Here is a 22,190-nt window from a genome sequence, read left to right as displayed (position 1 = left end):
TGGAATAGGAACGTGTTTGTTGATGGTACACCAGCCTGCGCACGAACCATCAAGAGGTGCGACAAACCTTCCACCATGTCGTGGCTTAGAATTACCAAACACCTTCCTCAGTCCCGAGTGTCTTCCCTCTTACCTCAAAGAAGTGTCCATTCTGACATGATAAAAGTAACTACTCTACACTACAATAGCAGAACTAAATGCTGAACACTTATATGTTTGTCAATAAATTACATGTTTTTCCAAATGGAACGTTTACATTCTCTCATCATGTGTTTGATGACGGATCAGACGTGTGTAAGACCTCAAAAGCTGTTAATATTAATCTATTAAAAGAACATGACCAGTATGTGGTAAGAAACACAAGTGCCACATTGGTCAGGGTAAGACAACGTTGAAATCTACCAGTCCATGCAAGTTGTAAAGAAGGAAATCTCAACCCTGAGGGTTGAGAGATATATGTCCAAAAATTAGGCTTGCCTTAGTTTTTGGACATATATTAATTATATCTAACCGGAGGGGGTCAGATTTCCTTATCCACACTCAAGGGGGGGGGGGGGGTAAATTTGTTTTTTCTCACCTTTAAATTAATCTATAATTAAAACACAGATTTGAAATTGTGACGTACAGACAAACGGACACCGAGGCGATAACAAACTATGTTCCTTTGGGAGTATAAAAACAAACAAGTGTGACCAATTGACAATTTAAACACATAACTTGTTACTACTGCAAGTGCTGTATCGTTAAAATAGTAGTTGACTCTTTCAGTTATTTGGATATGCATATTTGCAACATGACTAGCTTTTTTACAAATTCTTACGAATGAAAATTAGTCTGTCAGTAGTAGTCAGGTAGTTTGAGACAAATCTATCTCAGACTGAAATTTTGGCGGACAAATCTGTCCAAAGAGTGAGAAAAATTCTCAGTCCTTGGGGAATGGTTTTGTTACAGTTCTCTTGTGCCTCAGGGTGCACACAATCAAAGCCCTTGAATCCAGAATACCTTGTCTTACTCCAACAAACTTAAAAGGTACTTATAATTTGATACACTACTAAAACATCTGAAATCAGTTTTGAATGCCATAATCAGGAATATTGAGCATTACCTCTTTAACAGAGCCTTTTCACTGACAGCCAGGGAATTGTAGATTTCGGTGTTTGTGTCTAATTCATCTCCTCTTATTCGCTTCTGGAAGTCACTCACTTTCAGCTCAGAGACCTCATTTACTCTTCTTTTGTTGAAGAGTGCTATGCGGGCGATCAGTAAGTGTGTTATGTACACATACTCGGGATATGTTGGTGCTGGGTTTTCCATTTTTATTTGTATTTCTTCCACAAGAAATTTTTTGAGGGACACTAAATCTTCAGTAGAAGGAAGTTCACATCTTTTGTTCATTGCTTTTAGACGCTTGCTTCTGTTGGCGACTGATGAAACCTTTCCCTTCCACTCGGCATCGAACATTTCTGTGAACTCGTTTGCCTCTTTTTTCCGCCTACAGTCCTGTCTGCGAAGGCACATGCTTGATTTCAGCAGGCTTACCTGTTTTATATAATGTCCTAAGTTTAAGCCCAGCTGTGATGAACCAATTTCTTGATACATTTCTTTCACAGTTTTTGCCACTAAATCAAATTTTTGAGCACAGATGAAATGGCTTAAAGGATAGCTGAACAGTTCCTCTCCATTTAATCTTACAAGCAGTCTGGCTAAGCTTCTCATTTTTGTTCTCACATTGTCTTGGTCTTTCAGTCTTTGCTCTTCCAGTGGTCCCAATCTTCCCAGATGATACAACCCAAACTGTCTTATTAACTCATCTTCCTGACAAACTTTCTTCAGACCAGGATTTTCTTTGGTTTCTTTCATTTTATCAATAACTTCATCTAACATTTCAATATCTTCATCCTGTTGTTGAAGAAATGGGGCTATTTCACATCTAGCTTCTCTAATGAAGTTTCTCTCAGTGTCATTTTCAGCCCCATCTGGTTTGAAACTGCAGGTTTTGACATGTGACCATAGAAGTTTGTGATGGTAAAAACCTTTACAAAAACGACAGTGAATATAGTCATATGCATTTGCTGGGACGCCTGGTCTCCTGTACACAATCAAATTCCCCTCTCCTTTCTGAAGAACCTGTTAAAACAGAATAAAGATGTTTATGATAGTCCTGCATATATCTCCAAAGAAAATATGCTGTAGTGACATTTTCTTTAGATATTCATGATTATAGCGTTTGCACACTTAACTTTAACTGAAAACCAATGATAACAACAGGATGACTATTAAAGCCCTTCTTATTCTTCAAATGATCAAGCTAAAGGAACCTGTGGATCGAATTTGAAGCTTAAAGATGGAAAAGTAGGTCATGGTCACATTCATTTATTTTCCCACATACATGTAAAATAATGTACCTGATATTGAAAATAGCCCATGTTTTCAATTTCTGCCAATACATACAACTTTGTTGGCCCTGAGAAACAAGTTCAATAGGCCAATCTTATGCAACAAACCTCTTAGTCTAGTTGATTCTTCACGCCAAAGATCTAAGGACTTTTGGTCGTGTACATGAAGGATTTCATATACTGAGAGGCAAAAGAAAGTTAACAGTGTACCTAAATATTAATTTCTTTTGAATGAAAACAATTATCAACCTAAAATAAAAACTGGAAATGAATTTCAAACCATTGATTGAATAAATACAGTGACTTCGCGAGGAACAACGTTTGACATGATGTCATTATTGAAGTTGTTACAAGCATACCCACACGGCTCTTAGTGCATCTGTGAGTTTTGCCATAAAGACAAAAAGTAAAAGCAGAGTTTTGCTACACGGAGTACCAACATTGACATGCATAAGTTTTCCTTTTAAAATCATTCAAAAAATCATTTACCAAATTGGTGAAAGATAAAAAAAAAATTATTCACAAAACAAAAGTGTAAACTCTCTTTTGTTTCTCAGTACACGTGTATAAGAGGAATGTAGGTGACAAGTATGGTATGGCTAAGGAGCATGGATGAAAAATAAATGACCATAACTAACAAGAGGGCCAAGATGACCCTTAATTGCTCACCCGAGTAAAATTGATCCCAGGGGCATAATATGAACAATTTGGTAGAGGAACTTTAGTTGATGCTTTATGCCAAATATCTTGGCTCTAACTTTAATGGTTTCTGACAAGATTTTTTATGAATTTTCCCTATATAACTCTATGTAGATTTGTTGATTCCCGGAACGGGCCATTTTTGACCACAGGGGCATAATTTGAACAATCTTTGTAGAGGACCACTAGATGATGCTACATCCCAAATATCAAAGCTCTAGCTCTCCTGGTTTCAGAAAAGAAGATTTTCAAATTTTGTCCTTTGCCCTTTGAAACAATTATTGATGAAGCACAATGACATTCAAGGATCAGAAAAGCTTACCATGAGCACTTCGTGCTCAGGTGAGCTAAAAAGTCACTGCTAAATATTGCTTACCTCAACATTATGATTGAAGTTACCCTCATTCTTTAATTTCTGTAGCTCTGCTCTTTTACTTTTGCTTTTCAGCTCCATTTGACTTATTTTCCTCACCCTTGGTTCTGCTGCATGGACAGCAAATAGGTGTTTTGACATCTTAGACTTGTACAAGTTCTTGCAATAGTAGCAATAACTCTTTTTAGAATAGTTCCTTTTGCCATCATTGGATTTGTAGGATTCAACATAAACTGAAATTGATATAAATGCAAGATCTGGATGATGCCTTAAATCAACTGCTTTCTAAGCAAGTTTGTTTTTGTCACAAAAAATAGGTCTCCCCCCACCCCCACCAACATTTTTCAAATTCAGCATTTTTTAAATTTTAAGCAAACCTTTGATAGGAATAATATTAAATGTCAATGCCACGCACACACACACGCACGCGATGATGATGTATACGTGTATTGTGGGGTTGATTATGTATACATGTAATGTGGGGTTGATGATGTATACCTGTATTGTGGGATCGATGATGTATGCGTGTATTGTGGGGTTGATGGTGTATATGTGTATTGTGGGGTTGTTGGTATATACGTGTATTGTGGGGTTGATGGTGTATATGTGTATTACACACACACACACACACACACACATTCACACATACACACACACATTTAAGAAAATCTTTTTTTATAGAGCAAAAGACATAAGGGCAAACAAACAAGTTTCTTTAGGCCTTAAGTGTTCATTTACCATTTTTAAAGCAAGATTTCTTCCACGTCTTCCCATGATGTCCATCACTAGTATTCTTGCTTGTAGCATCACTGAAATAGACAAGCAACCATGTGTCGTCCCCGGTTTTAACCACGTGGTTTTAACCCGTTAAAACCGCCACGGTCAATACTCCCAAAGTGGTTAATACTGGTCAATAGAAAATATTAACTTTTCTTTTTACATTTTTCAGCATATTTCTTTAATCATACACTACTCATAGTAGAAATATCAGATATACAATGAAATATGCAGTTAAATACATTTGTGTATCAATATATTACTGGATATATGGACCATTGAAGTTTGCAAGACCTGATCATGTGGTCAATATACTTTGATAAGGTGGTCGATTGAGGTTTAAATAGCGGGTGTAAGAGGTCAATATACCTGAATAAAGTGGTTACTTGAGTTTAATAACCAGTTTATATTGTCGAAAGGCCTTAATTAAGTGATTGATTGAGATTGTATTAGCCAGTGAATCAATGTATGTGATCAATATGCTAGGTTAGTTGGTCTATTGAGATTTAAATGGCTAATGTATGTGGTCAATTGTCTAGATGAAGTGGTCGATTGAGATTTTCATAACCAGTATATGTGGTCAATTGCTCTGAAGAGGTGGTCGATTGAGACTTTCATAGCCAGTGTATGTGGTCAATTGCTTGGAATAGGTGGTCAATTGAGATTTTAATAGCCAGTGTATGTGGTCAATTGATCGGAAGAGGTGGTCAATTGAGATTTTCATAGCCAGTGTATGTGGTCAATTGCTTGGAAGAGGTGGTCAATTGATATTTTCATGACCAGTGTATGTGGTCAATTGCTCGGAAGTGGTGGTCAATTGAGATTTTCATAGCCAGTGTATGTGGTCAATTGTCCAGATGAAGTGGTCAATTGAGACTTTCATAGACAGTGTATGTGGTCAATTGCTCAGAAGAGGTGGTCGATTGAGCCTTTCATAGCCAGTGCATGTGGTCAATTGCTCGGAAGAGGTGGTCAATTGAGACTTTCATAGCCAGTGTATGTGGTGAATTGCTCATAAGAGGTGGTCAATTGAGATTTTCATAGCCAGTGTATGTGGTCAATTGCTCGGAACAGGTGGTCGATTGAGACTTTCATAGCCATTATATGTGGTCAATAGCAATGTTGAAAATGCCAACAATCATATAGTCAAAGAATCAGTTTTTGTCATCCTAGTTCAGCATGAGATTAAACATCAATCATAATCTACCAGCTTCACAGCAGGTTGCAATAACATGGTGTGGATTAAACATCTGTCATGGTTCAATCAGCTGACATGTTTTATGACACACCTACTTGTAAATGATTGGCTACCTGAATATAATATTCATCATGGTAAGCACCACTCCTCCTTATTTTTATTGGGGTACCTGATACCTGTTGATTATTCAATATCTTAATTAACCCCTCCCCAACTAATCTTGGTGTAGTAGTCCTCTAGTCTGATTTAGCATAAAGGTGTTGATTGCACATGTATGCCCCTGTAAACCCTTTAACCATATAATAATCTGAGAAAATGTTGGCAAATTGAGCAGATTCTATTATATGGGTATCGTCTAATCTCTCAAAAAGTAAATATGTTGCTTATACTCTGTATCCTAATGAATGGCAAGATCTTTAAATTTGAATACCATAAACATATATTATTTCATGTTCATAAAGGCATGCATAAGAAAAATAATGTCGAGGAGGTAAAGGGTTAATGATGATCGTATTGCAGGCTAAAGACAGCTGACCCTTTTTAGTCAAGAAGTTGTGTAAAAAATAAATTTGTTTTTTAAATGAATATTTTGATCCATTCTGTGGTTATTCAACTAGTGATCATAACCACTTTGTGTTTAGTATCAACACTTGTATATTTCATGTAGATCTATTAAAGTATAGAAACTCCTTATTTTTATATTAAATAAAATCATGTAAATACTGGTATGAGGTAAAATAAATAAATTTAAAATTAAGGCCAATATGGTGGAAAAAGAAATTTTATTCATTAGCAAACTTTGCATTTAATATGCTTTAAGATAAAAGGTGGACAATTGAGATTGTATTCACCAATGCAAGTGATAAGATACTAAATTGAGACTTAAAAGTTTAATAGCCAGTGTATGTGGTGGTCAATATTCTCTTATATTTATAAGGTGGTTGATTGAGATTTTGATAGCCAATTCATGTGGTTAATAATTAATATGGTTTAATAAAGTGGTCAATTGAAATTATGATAGTCAATGTATGTGGCCAATATGCTCAGTTAAAGTGGTAAATTGAGATTCAAATATTCAATGTGTAGTTGTTATGCCTGGATAAAGTGGTTGATTGAGATATCAATGTGGTTATTTAAGCTCAAATAAGGTGGTCAATTGAGATTTCTAAGTGGTCATTATACCCAGATAAAGTGGTTGATTGAGATTTCCATAAGGTCATTACCCCAGGATTAGGTGGTTGATTAAGTTTTCTATATGGTCAATATGCCCGGATAAGGTGGTCGATTGACATTTTATTAAGATTACTAAGTGGTCATTATGCCAAGATAAGGTGGTCAATTGAGATTTCTAAATGGTCAATATGCATAGTCTGGTGGTCATTTGGGATTTCTTAGTGGTCATTATGCACGGATAAGGTGGTCAATTGAGATTTTTATGTGGTCAATATGCCTAGTCAGGTGGTCAATTGAGATGTCTAGGTGGTCATTATGCCCAGATACGGTGGTCAATTGAGATTTTTATGCGATTAATATGCCTAGTCAGGTGATCAATTGAGATTTCTAAGTGGTCATTATTCCCGGATAAGGTGGTCAATTGAGATTTTTATGTGGTCAATATGCCTAGTCAGGTGGTCAAATGGGATTTCTAAGTAGTCCTTATGCCCAGGTAATTGGTCAATTGGGAATTTTATGTGGTCAATATGCCCGGATAAGGTGGTCAATCAACATTTTTATGTGGTCAAAATGTTAAGATAATTTGTTTATTGGAGTTTATTTCATATTTAAGTCATTCATTTATACAAAATTCACAATACATAACACATCTAACAAACTGGTGAGTAAAATAGAGGGTTATAGCTTCTTTCTAAAACTATGATAGGAGATAAATGGATGGTCATTTCAATCGACCAGTATTGACCAGTATTGACCGGATAAAACCAGTATTGACCGCCGCCCCGGTTAATACTCATATTGACTGGTCAATTGACAACTCTGGTTGCCCAATCAGGTGATTGACCTAGGCAAATCTTTCTTGTCTAAAATAAAATTTAAAATCTTTAAAATCGGTTTCTTAGATAGTGCTCCAGACACAAAACAGGAAGGACGGACAGAAAGACAGACAATGCTAAAACTAATCCCCTCTGTATTTTGTAGGGATACTTCATGTTTATACTAAAAAGCTGTATTAAGAAAACGCCAATTTACCAATGCTAATTTTAAAAAGGCACACATACATACTCTGACCATGAGCATAGTCCTCCTAGTTTAATACTTACAACGCGCTAGATGTGGATGGCCCCAACACTGGTAAAGTCCTCTGTTTCCTGGGTGGCTCATTATCTCCTATATCTTCACTAGAAGCCACTCTCCCTATTGCAGTCCAAGATCTCTTGTTTGTTTGTGTTACAGGAATTATAACAGATGAATCGTCATCTTCATCGTCATCTTCATTATCTACAGTTTGTGTAAAATATAAACAAGAGCTTGTTTTTTAAAACAACATACATGTATGCCTCCCCTAATTCCAGTCCACAATATTATACTGATATATATGATAAAGGTCTGAATTAACAAAATTATCTTACAATGGTTTGCGCACAAAAGCTTTAGCTCAATTCCAGTATGAAAGTTAACACATTTAAGGGGCACAAATTTTGTGGGTTCTTATATAGACCCCATATTTAATATAGGTCTCACTAGAAAGATCTGAAAACGAAGGACATCATGCAAATCCTGATATGTAGTTGTCATAGTTCCCAAGAAGCAGAAAATAAAATTCCCCAAACATTTTTTGGATGAAATTCCAATTCTTCTTGACTAAAACTTTGTATATTCACACAAGTTCCCTAAGCCTTCCCCAAAAATGCTCACAAAGTACACTGAATCAAAATGACAGATGACTGCTGACCACAAATGAGCACTTTGTGTCTAAGTTTAAATCATTTAAATGTTAACATTAGCTAAGTCTTGCTTTAAAACCCTGTTTTAAATTATAGTAGCCCTATCATATCTTTATGTGAAATACACATACCCTCTCCTGACAGTACCGATGGTGCATAGCTTGAACCAGATGAAAGTACAATACTCTCATCATCTGATGGTAGTCCATCGTAATCACATCCCAATTCATTTTCAGAAAATTGCCTCGAAGGATCAACAACAGCAACTTGTCTTCCTGAAAATTTCCAGTAATCTTTGAACAACTTTGGGACACAACATAATGCTATTGTACTGGTAAAAAATATATTTAACCAGGGATCACTTTTGGGCGCGATTGCACGATATTCTCGCGTTATTTTGACGAAAATCGCATAAAATTTACTCAAATGCGATTAAAAATCGCATCCGCGCATCTCTTTCCTAATTTGCGACTTTTCACTGCAATGGAGACTTGTCGGTAACTTGTTTAATCATCTGTGGTTCATTAGACGCTTGCATTTTCCTTTTAGGACGAGTGGCATGTCCATATAATTATTGTTCATTTTTAATTAACCCCCTCTCCGCGTATGAAGCCTATTCATTTACAAATGACACTTGGAATCCCTAACTGTGGGTATCCCCCTTTTTACCGACAGCGACTCGCTTTAGGTTAGACACTACCAAATGAAATCCTTCTTTGTTCTATAGTAAATTCCTGAACTTTAGGCGCAAACTACACTATGACCAAGTTACGATTGAGTACCATAGCCATACATGACTAAAAAGATATGTCCATTCTGCATTGAATAAGGCATGTTAGAAAAAAAAAAATGTTTCTCCCAAGAAAGATATTGTCACCGGAAATAACATACTGTATTTTCTGATGGCGTGCACAACACATTCACAAACCATACCATGTTGTAAAAGAACAGGTAAACTCCACTAAGAGTATAGGAGTTCAGCTTGTTTTTATTTTTCTCATTCTACGTTGCATTAGCTTGAATTTGATACCAACATATACAGTATATCTCAAAATGGGAAAAAACAAGCTCAAAACAAAATATTTTATTTTATTAACTGAGAAAAATGTGGATAACGAGTTCTACTACCAGTCCGCATTTGGTATAGTCTAACCTTTAAGCGAAATTGATTGTTTCGATTGCGTCATTTAATATTTAATTCGCATTTGGTATATTCTAACCTTTAACAGGTTTGATATTGTGCGAAAATCACCGTCCACGAGTTGTTCTCGGACTCGAAAATGGTGCTTAAAGTTATAAGCGTTTTCTAACACGGATCAAACTGTGAGATAACAGGTCCATGAGACACATGTTCTGGTGACATATGCACTATGTGTTTGTTTATTGCTGTGTATTTGGGTAGAGAAGTAGGACATGCATGACGTTCTCAAAACTGTTTTGTTTATTTACAAAGATAAATTGTTCTTACAAATGCACAGATGCTTTATTTTCATTGTAATGAAGGCTGTCCGCTGATGTAAAATCTCATTGTTACATGACGTAAAAAGAAAAAATCCCATTCATTTTGTCAAAATCTCATTGATTCAAGGCTAATGGGATATAATCTCATAAAGGCATTTGTCAAAAGTGATCCCTGTTTAACACATGCGCTTTAAGTGTGGTCAAAAACACACCCACTTACGATTTTTATATAAAACTCTGGCATAATCATACATGTTTAATTAAATGCATTAGTGCAGGATATTGCAAGCATAGACAGTAGACACTTGTAAGGTCAAATTTCATTGGATTTTGTTTTGGGGTTTTTCGCCATATTAACAGCATTTCAGTCATATTATGTCAGTCAGTTCACCTACTTACACTGTTCCTACACAAGCTAAGTCTTTTTAAGAGGGTTACCGGTATAATGTGCACATACTTAATTTATGACAGTGAAGACAGCTGCCCTACTTCAATCAGAGGTAGGGGGAAAATGTCTGTAGAAATATTTTCATGACTAATCCCCACACAAATTATGTGGACAGGCTGGGGCTCTAACTCTTGACCACTGGATTGTCTGTCAGACACTCTACTGTCTGTCAGACACTCTACTGACTGAGCTTACAAATATTGGCAAATTTCATACTAGTGCATTGATTCTTGAAGGTTTACAATAAGACTGCAGATCGTATACTTTCTCTCTACTTTCATTGTTGGTGTTTTAATACATGTATGTCCATGACAATAGAACACTGCAATTTTTTTTTAATTGTATCAACCAAGCTAACCAGGCTCAGCGCCATATAAATAATAAACTGTACATATTTAAGGTGTATCAATGAACTTATATCGATACCATAAATCCAGGCAGAATTGCATTTCCTAAGATTCATGCAGGTGTGTTACTACTGAAGGAGCACATGTTAGCAACACTATCACTGGTCACTTCTCAACATCTGGACAAAAAAAGATAATAATTTATATTTTAACTAAAAAAAAAATGTTTTTAAAGTTCATGAAGAAATGACAAGGTATGGACCAGACCCATAAACAAATCAATTTTTACTTTTGACCTCTAAGTGTAACCCTTACTGTAGAGCTCGGACCTGTGTCTTGCACGTTACACACTGTCTCGTGATGGTATTAATTTTTAAAAGTTATTTCAAAATCCATCAAGAGAAGACAAAGTTATTGACCGGACATGAAAAATATACCCTATTTTTAGCTTTGGCCTCTAAGTATGACTTTGACCTTGACACTAAGGACCTGGGTCTTGCATGTAACATATCAACTCATGAAAGTGACCTCTTTATGGTACTTGAGAAAATTAAACTGAAGTCAGTATCATACCGAGTCCATAGTTCGTCCTGCTCTGTCTGTCATGGGGGTTGGTGGCATTGGGCTGCCCCAGCAAAAGGTCGCCTTCTATCTGCATTAGTTCACAAGTGGGATCTACTGGCTGGTTCAGAGGGTTCACATTTGAGTTCTGTAATGCTAATTCCTGTAAAACACCATGGACTGATGCAATAACACTTTACCTTCTAAATATATTGAAAATAGGCAAGTCCAATTTAATTTTGCAACAGCCCATTACTAGTTTTAGGGATTTCACTCCTAAAATTGACACTGGAAATTCTGATATGTTGAGTCTGTCATCAATGTGGATCCTGGCCAGATGCACAGACTTGCCTGGCTCTATAATGGTGGCAAAGCCCTAAAGATATCACCATTGGGCCTAACAAGAAATATTTGTAAAATATATATGCTATGCTAGCATCAACAAATTAGTCACATTACACTGAGTTTAAGCTGCCAATTTGGGATCACCAAAACCTTTTTTGGTCACTGTGACCTCAAACTAAATAGATCATCTGCATGACCAAACTCACTGTCAAATATAATTATTAACTGTAGGGCTAAGTGTTCTCTAGCTATGTCAGAAAAGGTTTTATAGTAAAGGTCACTGTGACCTTGAGCTTTGACCTACTAGCCTCGAAATCTACAGGAGTCATCTAATGGTCATGACCATCCTCCCTACCTAATATTGGGACTGTAGGACCTAGCTTTTTCAAGTTATTAGTCGAACAAGGTTTAAAAGTAAAGGTCAGTGTGACCTTGAGCTTTGACCTACTAGCCTCTAAATCAATAGGGGCCATCTGCTAGTCACAAACAACCTCCTTACCAAATATGAGATATGTACTAGTGTAGATCCAAATGTTCTCTGGCTATAGGCCTCATATGGAACAGTATTTAGCAAAAGGGAGATTCAGCATTGGTCAAAATTAGCCTACGAACAGTCAATCGGGACAATGCTGTTCTCTTATCATCAGAAAGGTTTGTACATCATTATGGAGGAGTATGAAAACAATCAACTACATGTCTCAGATGTCTGAATGCCTCTTTTCCTAAATCATGTCTCATACTGTGGAATCGTTTATTTTCACATGTATCAAATTTTCGTGACAATGGCTAAGACAGTTTCACATGGACTAAAAACATTTCATGAAAGGCTGATATCAAGGGATGTGTTTGTCAGAAACACAATGCCCCTTTTGAGCGCTTTTGACCCATATATTTGACCTTTGACCTTGAAGGATGACCTTGATCTTTCACCATTCAAAATGTGCAGCTCCATGAGATACAAATGCATGCCAAATATCAAGTTGCTATCTTCAATATTGCAAAAGTTATGACCAAGGTTAAAGTTTGTGACAGACAGACAGACTGACAGACAGGCAAAACAACAATATACCCCCTCTTCTTTGAAGAAGAGGGCATAAAAAATACGTAATGTCTGTATTACATTGAAAACAAGGTATAGCATGTGATAAAATATTCACTGTTATATTTAATAAGAATAAAGGCAATGCAGTACTGCTATTACTTGCTAGCTTAAGCGCTGTTATCAGGAAAGACATTCTTGTAACAATCTAGACTAGACTTTTAATTTTAAAAAGCAAGTGACCAAATAAGCAAAACACTCCCAAAACAAACAACTTTGTTTTCAATTTCTTCAAACCAAATGATTCAAATAAAATCCCAGTAATTGTAAGTAGTACCTTCTTAGCTGGTACCACTTTTCTCTCCACCCGATGAATACTAGCTTCACCAAAGAAGGCTGAAACAGAGACGGTCGGTTTCGCTTCAGTCAGTTTTTTGGCTGTCTCAACCTTCTTGGCAGGCTCTGGTTTGGATGCATTTGTGTCTTTTCCAGGGCTCCTGCTTGCCAAGAACTTGTCCATAAACGTTTTCTTAGGTGTCGGCTCCAGAACATCTTCTTCTGCGTAACCATCTGTACATAAAAAAGCAGTTCGTTTTCTCATTTCTTATTGAAATCAAGGTGGCAGTGTCACTTTGGTAGCAGGGGTGTAACATTCTCAGCCGCTCCCCATGGCAAGTGAACAATGCTCTCGGGCAGCTTGATTCCTCTAATGCTAGTTTGACAGCGCATGTACATTTTTCATGTGGAAAATCATAAAAATGGCATTTTAAAACATAAACAATTGAAAAATTACAACTTGATGCGACTTTGTCTTTTTGGGAAATTAACAATAGGGAAAAGAAAAGATTTTACACAATACCGAAAGAACAATGCTTGTGACAAGCCCATCATGTCTTTAACTATGCTGACATACCTGACCCCCAATGTGGACAATCTTCCTTCTTCCAACCAAACCTAACTTAATCCCACTACCCCCGAATTTGGACAATCTTTCTCCTGCCATCCAAACCTAAACTAAATCCCACCACCCCCCAATGTGGACAATCTTTCTCCTTCCATCCAAACCTAACTTAATCCCACTACCCCCCAATGTGGACAATCTTTCTCCTTCCGTCCAAACCTAACTAAATCCCACTACCCCCCAATGTGGACAATCTTTCTCCTTCCATCCAAACCTAACTAAATCCCACTACCCCCCAATGTGGACAATCTTTCTCCTTCCATCCAAACCTAACTAAATCCCACTACCCCCCAAAGTGGACAATCTTTCTCCTTCCATCCAAACCTAACTAAATCCCACTACCCCCCAATGTGGACAATCTTTCTCCTTCCATCCAAATTTAACTAAATCCCACTACCCCCCAATGTGGACAATCTTTCTCCTTCCAACCAAACCTACCTGACCCCCCTACATGGACAATCTTTCTGGATTTCCTTCTCTTCTTCTCCTTTGGAATTGGATCTTCATCCTCATCTAAAAGGAGAAATACCATTCTATAAATACATAGATCTTATTTCTATTACTTGGTTTCCTACCATGATGCTCTGCATGTATTGAATTTCATTGAAACAGAAATACTTTAAATCATGTCACAAAACACTGGTAACTCATTTTTTTTTATAAATAGATGAAGATTTCTTAACTGCTCATAGCTACTTGAGTAGTGATATTCAATCATTAACAAGAGATGTTTGTATTGTGCGGAAACCAATTTCATGATTAAAGCATCTATAACTTTGACCTTTGACCTGATGACCTCAATTTAATAGGTATCATACTTTCCACCAAAGTAACCATGACATTAATTTGCATAATCATAGGTCAAATCATTCTGAAGTTATTGTGTGGAAACAAATTTCCTGTTAACAGCCCTTTTGATGTTGACCTTTGACATGTTGATGTCAAAATATCACTTTTTCACCCATGTAACCAGCATACCAATTAAGATAATTGTAGGTCAAAGCATTCGCTAGATGTCATCTAGAAATCTAGATACAAGCTCATTTTACCTTTACCTTTGACCTCAAAAACAAAATGCGTCTTCTTTTCCTTCCATGTAACCACTTTACCAATTTGCATGATCCCAGATCAAAGATAATAAACTAGCACTATAACAAATTACCTGTAATAAGACCGCTTGACCTTCACATTCACCTCAAAATAAATAGTACCAATTTTCATGTTCTTAGGTCAAAGAATTCTCAAGATATCTAGCGGAAACAGATTAACAGTGACAAACCCCTGTGACCTTGACCTGGTGACCTCAAAATTGATAGACGTCTTCCTTTTCTCCCAAGTAACCATCATACCAGTTTGCATGGTTGCAGTTCGAAGCATTCTCTAGATATTGTGCACAAACCAGAGGTCTTGGTCTGACCGACAGACAAATGCTAGCAGCAAAGACATATATCCTCGCTTCTTTGAAGGGGGCATAATTTATATGTAAAACATCTAGTATCTACTATAACATTTTAATTATAAACTGCAGCGTACCTAAATCAAACAGTTTAGGTTTCTTCTTTCCTTTTTTCTTGAGCTGCGATTTCCTCACTATCACCTCATCATCATCTTCATCATTGTTATCAACATTGATCACTTCTTCATCACTGGAGATCTGATTAGGATAGTCAATACAAAAAGAGGTATATAATCATTAAGATGCATCGCCATGGGAAATATTAATTAATACAATGAAGGTGTGAGCTCAAATAATAATGCACCATATAACACTAAATTCTGGGGCAAGAATATTTTGTTTTTATTTTATTTAGTTACTTCTTGAATAATAATATCTGAAACTTATTTAGGGTTAGTAAGACTTCATATTTCAAGAATGTCTTTACCATACAAATTTTCAATATATCTTGGTTAGCATAAAAAAAACGATTATTATGATATAAACTCCAGTATACATGCACAGTCATTACATGCATGTTGGCTGTAAGCTATCAATGTTTACAGCATATCAGGTATCACAAGAGATGTGTTTGTCAGAAACACAATGCCCCCTACTGCGCCACTTTGGAAAAAAAAAAAAAAAAAAAGACCTTTGACCTTGAAGGATGACCTTGACCTTTCACCACTCAAAATGTGTGCAGCTCCATGAGATGCACATGGATTTTTTTTATTTATTTTTTTTACATTTGACCTTGAAGGATTACCTTGAACTTTCACCACTCAAAATGTGCAGCTTCATGAGATACACATGCATGCCAAATATCAAGTTGCTATCTTCAATATTGCAAAAGTTATGACCAATGTTAAAGTTTTTGGACAGACACACAGACAGACAGACGGTCAAAATTTGTGTGCGTATGGAAAGGCCTTGTCCATATACACATGCATACCAAATATGAAGGTTATATCTCAAGGGACATAGAAGTTATGAGCATTTTTCGAAACCTAAACGCAGATTTTGAAACCTAAACGCAGACCCTTACTTCAAGGTCAAGGTCACAGAGGTCAAAAAAAATTTGCGCATGGAAAGGCCTTGTCCATATACACATGCATACCAAATATGAAGGTTATATCTCAAGGGACATAGAAGTTATGAGCATTTTTCGAAACCTAAACGCAGATTTTGAAACCTAAACGCAGACCCTTACTTCAAGGTCAAGGTCACAGGGGTCAAAATTTGTGTCCGTATGGAAAGGCCTTGTCCATATACACATGCATACCAAATATGAAGGTTATAACTCAAGGGACATAGAAGTAATGAGCATTTTTCGAAACCTAATCGCAGGTTTTGAAACCTAAACGCAGACCCTTACATCAAGGTCAAGGTCACAGGGGTCAAAATTTTTGTGCACATAGAAAAGCCTTGTCCATATACACATGCATACAAAATATGAAGGTTATATCTCAAGGGACATAGAAGTTATGAGCATTTTTCGAAACCTAAACGCAGATTTTGAAACCTAAACGCAGACCCTTACTTCAAGGTCAAGGTCACAGGGGTCAAAATTTTTGTGCGTATGGAAAGGCCTTGTCCATATACACATGCATACCAAATATGAAGGTTATATCTCAAGGGACATAGAAGTTATGAGCATTTTTCGAAACCTAAACGCAGATTTTGAAACCTAAACGCAGACCCTTACTTCAAGGTCAAGGTCACAGGGGTCAAAATTTTTGTGCGCATGGAAAGGCCTTGTCCATATACACATGCATACCAAATATGAAGGTTATATCTCAAGGGACATAGAAGTTATGAGCATTTTTCGAAACCTAAACGCAAAGTGTGACGGAAGGACAGACAGACGGACAGTGCGATCACTATATGCCACCCTACCGGGGGCATAAAAAGGTCACAAACACCCATTTCCCCTGCCAAAGGATCATTTTACTGAAACATGAAAGGCCAGGTGCTCACCTTCTAATTACCAACTACTTATACTCCAAGTTTGACTTGAATCATGTTAATATTTTTGCAGATATGCTCTGGACAAACTTTTACAGGACGCATGCATACACAGACACTTACCTTTACCACATAAAAATACAAAGCGCAGGTTAAATGTTAGCTCTGGTTTTAAATGTGTGCAATTATCGGAGCATGTAAATTAAACCAACACAAAAATATATGAGTCTACAGTGCCAGCACTGGACACTCACCTCTAGTGTTTCCTGCTGTTCCCGGATGAGGCTGGGCTCCACCGTGGGCTCCACCGTGGGCTCCTGATTGCCAAGCCTGTCAGACATGTGCTTCAGCGTATGTGTCAACTGTTGCAGTTCATCCCAGAACTTGTTGGTGCCATGAGGAATATCTGCAATAAGCATTAGCCCAATAATTGTGATGTGCAATGTGATAAGGGCAACCTGTTGGATTCATATTTATATAAGGCAAGTTTTGATAAAACCAACATTGCTTCAGCGACTAGTGTTGACCAAGATCAGCCTGTGCATCCATACAGTCTGGTTACTTATAAGGGCCCACACCATTCTCTGGAAGTCTCTGAAATGCTTCATTAGACATCTGATAGGCATCAATGACCTAATAGTGACAAATGTGGACTCTGACCCAACAATGTAGATGCACAAACTGATCATGATCCACCTTGATCTCATCGTCCACAATGTTAGTTTTGATGCGTGACATAGACCATATCAATTTGCAGATATTTCTGATTGATTAGTTATAGATTGCAGGTTATACAAGTACACATGTAGAAACTCCCTGTCTCTATCCTCATGTCTAGCTACATTTGCAACACTGTATCACAAGTTAAAAACCTGGCACCAACCTTTCGCATCACCATCCTGCAAATCAGTGGCTTGTTTGATCAGCTCCTCTGCAGCTGTCTGTATAGACTTAAGGCTGGTAAGTCGCACAGCCATCTCCTTCATCAGGGCCTAAAATGGGCAAAACTGCGTATTTATCTGGGATTTGTTCATTTAGATCTTACACTTACTCTGTCAGATTTAATTTTGTACAAATGCAGGCTGTCAACAAGCTTTCGACAAAAATTTAAGAATAAATAATATAATGGAAATTACAACGTAAATAACAGTTTTTTTTTATGATGGCCACAAAAGTTCGAACACACACGCGCACATGCATTAAGTTGAATATTTGGCAATAAAACTGTGTTTAAAAAGTGACTAATAAGCTCTTTTTATTCATTTAATAGGAGTTCACCTCCTATATATGTACATTAATAACAATTTGTATTACATGAACTTGCTTTAATCTTGACAACAGCACCAAATGCAAATGCTTTCTGATATGTTCGTCCTGATCAGCATGCATAATAATGAAATACATGTTGTATACAAGCTCATCAGGGCCAGGCTAATGAATAATTTAAGTAGCCTACAGGGACCATTTTGGCCCAAGTTTTCAGTGAGAGTATTTCTCTCATTTGTCAAATTTTGGTGAGAGATTTTAAATGTTGATGAGAGATTTTATGAAAACCATACAATTTCATTATTTGAATATATTCTATAAAAATAAAAGAACAGTTTGTTAATAAGCTGATTTTGGGGAAGACGTTGGGCTTGTTGTATTGGAGAAAAAAAGTGAGTGGTAAAGTTTTTTTCGGGGAAACATTTTACTCATCTTTACCATATATCAGAAGACAGATAATGAACACACAATTTGATTAATGAATTAAAATGTGTGAAAATAATCACGATGTTGTACATAAACTGTTACAAATTACAGTACTACACACACATATTTACAAAATTAGACTTCATATAGCTTCGCAGGCACTATGAATATGATAAGAAAACTCACTATCAATAAGAAACATAATCAAATAAAGACTTGACCTTGTTTCAAATAAATGTGTGCATGATTCAACCTAACCATCATCAATATAGGTATTCCTATCACTTAAATAGTCAATCAAACGAATGTTACCGTTCTGTATCATGCTATCTAATATTTTGGTTGAACCCATCGTCTGCGTGTATTTATCGACTTTATTTTCGGTATCACCGTCAAGTGATTGTGTACATCATAATTAAAAATAAGGGAATTCCCTGATGTTTGGTTGCGCAATACACAGTCACGTGACAGGGTATTCCTCAACCGGAAGTTGACATAAATAGCCTCTCTTGATCAATGAACGACGTTGTTACAAGCACGCTTCAAGTCAATGATCTGCAAAGGTGGGTGATGTGCGCACGCATTTCTTTGTCATTTCCGGAAAGCTACAACCAAAACCAGAATAAGCGATACACGATAGTCGTTCGTTAAATGGAAACATTTCAGGAGCGTTGCTTGTTTTGCTGAATCAGTCTATGACTTGGTACGATTGCTTTTCGGACGCGAATCTACAATTTTTACTGCTGCAGATTTGAGTGCGAGATTTTCTCTCATTAAGTCAATTTGTGTGCGAGATCTGTCATTTTTGTGCAAGATATCGCGGAAATCGCGCCTCAAAATGATCCCTGAGCCTATATATGTATGTAGACCTATGACAATGCTGTTTATATATATAAAAAGGTATTTTTTGCAGTACACGGCTAACTTAACTGCACACTTACATTATTACCGGAGATCTGGTCCTGTATCTTGCTGGGGTGTACCTGCTCCTCAGTCATAATCTGTGTCTTCAGCATGTTGCCCAGATTATCTGTAGTCTGGGCCTCCAGCATGTTGCCCAGATTATCTGTAGTCTGGGCCTCCAGCATGTTCTCCAGATTATCTGTAGTCTGGGCCTCCAGCATTTCGTCCAGATTGTCTGTAGTCTGGGCCTCCAGTATGTTCTCCAGATTGTCTGTAGTCTGAGCCTCCAGCGTGTTCTCCAGATTGTCTTTAGTCTGGACCTCCAGCATTTCGTCCAGATTGTCTGTAGTCTGGATCTCCAGCATTTCGTCCAGATTGTCTGTAGTCTGGATCTCCAGCATGTTCTCCAGATTGTCTGTAGTCTGGGTCTCCAGCATGTTCTCCAGATTGTCTATAGTCTGGGCATCCCGCACGTTTTCCAGATTGTCTGTAGTCTGGGCCTCCAGAATTAACTCCAGATTGTCTGTAGTCTGGGCCTCCAGCATGTTCTCCAGATTGTCTGTAGTCTGGGCCTCCAGCATGTTCTCCAGATTATATGTAGTCTGGGTCTCCAGCGGGTTCTCCAGATTATCTGTAGTCTGGGCCTCCTGTATGTTCTCCAGATTGTCTGTAGTCTGGGCCTCCAGCATGTTCTCCAGATTATCTGTAGTCTGGGTCTCCAGCATGTTCTCCAGAATATCTGTAGTCTGGCCCTCCAGCATGTTCTCCAGATTATCTGTAGTCTGGGCCTCCTTCATGTTCTCCAGATTATCTGTAGTCTGGGCTTCCAGCATTTCGTCCAGATTATCTGTAGTCTGGGCCTCCTGCATGTTCTCCAGATTGTCTGTAGCCTCTGCCTCCAGCATGTTCTCCAGATTGTCTGTAGTCTGGGCCTCCAGTGTGTTGTCCAGATTGTCTGTAGTCTGGGCCTCCTGCATGTTCTCCAGATTATCTGTAGTCTGGGCCTCCAGCATTTCGTCCAGATTATCTGTAGTCTGGGCCTCCTGCATGTTCTCCAGATTGTCTGTAGCCTCTGCCTCCAGCATGTTCTCCAGATTGTCTGTAGTCTGGGCCTCCAGTGTGTTCTCCAGATTGTCTGTAGTCTGGGCCTCCTGCATGTTCTCCAGATTATCTGTAGTCTGGGCCTCCAGCATTTCGTCCAGATTATCTGTAGTCTGGGCCTCCTGCATGTTCTCCAGATTGTCTGTAGTCTGGGCCTCCAGCATGTTCTCCAGATTATCTGTAGTCTGGGCCTCCAGCGTGTTGTCCAGATTGTCTGTAGTCTGGGCCTCCTTCATGTTCTTCAGATTGTCTGTAGTCTGGGCCTCCAGCATGTTCTCCAGATTGTCAGTAGCGGCCACCAATTCTTAAATATTTTTTTTATAAAATTATCGCAAATGGTGACAATGTCAACAGACAGCATGAGCACTGCAATGTATCCACATAAATATTAACAATAGGGCCCAAAGGGCCCTGGGTCGCTCACCTTAGGAAAAGGTCAAAGGTCACAGTGGAGCCATTTACAGAGGACCACTAATGTTGTCCACCAAATATTGGTAGAGGACCTCTAGATGATGTTATACATCGAATTAATATGAAAGCTCTGGGACTTGTAGTTTCAGACAAGAAGATTTTTTAAAATTGAATTTTGAAAACCTAATCTTTGACCCCGTGACCTACTTATGCAACCAGTCAGAACCATTTGAACAATTCTGCTAGGGGACCACCCAGGGATCATTCTTTTTGAGTTTGGACAAATTCCTATTAGCGGTCAAGAGAAGAAGACTTTCGTTTGAAGTTTTCCTTATATAATTCAATGTAAAATTGTGACCCCCAGGGCGGGGTCAATTTTATCCCCAGGGGCATATTTTGAACAATCTTGGTAGAGAACCTCTAGATGATGCTATAAACCAAATATCAAAGCTCTGGGCCTTGTAGTTTTAGACAAGCAGATTTTTGAAAATTGCATTTTGAAAACCTATTTTTTGACCCTGTGACCTATTTATGCAACCAATCAGAACTATCTGAACAACTTTGGTAGGGTACCACCTACGGACCATTCCTGTGAAGTTTGGTCAAAATCCAATGAGCAGTTTCAGAGGAGATGTTTAAGTAAAAAATTTGATGCACAACGGACGACGGACAAAGGCCGGTCACAATAGCTCACCCTGAGCACTTTGTTGGAGTTATGCTCCGGATAAAATTGTTTTGGACGGGCGGACGAAGGGCATTTCTAATATACCCCTTGCCTTTGGCGGGGGGATAAATAAACTTTTTCAACATGAACTGAAAATAAACTCACAGACACTATTGAATGGTTTCATCTTATCTCGTTTTTGAAACATAACAAAATTCAATGATTTTTTTTTTCAATAAAACCGAAAAGGATAATTAGAATATAGAACAATGATGTAGCTATAATTCAAAATATGCAAAATATCACCTTTAACTTAATCTTGAGATTTTATTTAATGGTATATTGATTTTGTGCCTATTTTAAGCAGCGTAAATATACAGCAGGAAATTATCATACCTCAATACCTACAACATTATGGGATATTTCATTTTTTGTCTAAGATTTAAACCATGCAACAATGCATTCAACAGCATGAACTGTGTTTACCTGTGTCAGCTTTTCTCTGTAAATTTAT

General features: G+C 37.6%; 1 protein-coding gene across 3 annotated transcripts in view; it reads right to left on the bottom strand.

Moving 5' to 3' along the window:
• Positions 1-570: 570 nt before the first annotated feature.
• LOC127855516 (uncharacterized) overlaps positions 571-22,190 on the bottom strand; it is a 32,738-nt gene continuing 11,118 nt past the window's right edge. The window contains exons 5-17 of one of the 3 annotated variants that reach the window (XM_052391172.1): positions 22,163-22,178; positions 19,539-20,905; positions 17,789-17,897; positions 17,160-17,311; positions 15,039-15,159; positions 13,944-14,018; positions 12,882-13,114; positions 11,173-11,323; positions 8,475-8,618; positions 7,720-7,897; positions 4,207-4,277; positions 3,472-3,701; positions 573-2,127 (exon numbers count right to left, since the gene is read on the bottom strand). In XM_052391172.1, coding sequence (XP_052247132.1) covers positions 1,102-2,127; positions 3,472-3,701; positions 4,207-4,277; positions 7,720-7,897; positions 8,475-8,618; positions 11,173-11,323; positions 12,882-13,114; positions 13,944-14,018; positions 15,039-15,159; positions 17,160-17,311; positions 17,789-17,897; positions 19,539-20,905; positions 22,163-22,178 — 3,873 coding nt within the window. In that variant the 3' untranslated portion in view covers positions 573-1,101. Of the gene's footprint in view, positions 2,128-3,471; positions 3,702-4,206; positions 4,278-7,719; positions 7,898-8,474; positions 8,619-11,172; positions 11,324-12,881; positions 13,115-13,943; positions 14,019-15,038; positions 15,160-17,159; positions 17,312-17,788; positions 17,898-19,538; positions 20,906-22,162; positions 22,179-22,190 lie in introns of all 3 variants that reach the window. The other 2 variants (XM_052391174.1, XM_052391173.1) reach the window with 2 other exon arrangements.

The sequence above is a fragment of the Dreissena polymorpha genome, chromosome 13 (assembly GCF_020536995.1).
Source record: "Dreissena polymorpha isolate Duluth1 chromosome 13, UMN_Dpol_1.0, whole genome shotgun sequence".
Classification (NCBI taxonomy): domain Eukaryota; kingdom Metazoa; phylum Mollusca; class Bivalvia; order Myida; family Dreissenidae; genus Dreissena; species Dreissena polymorpha.
This window is presented reverse-complemented; position numbering and strand designations above follow the sequence as displayed.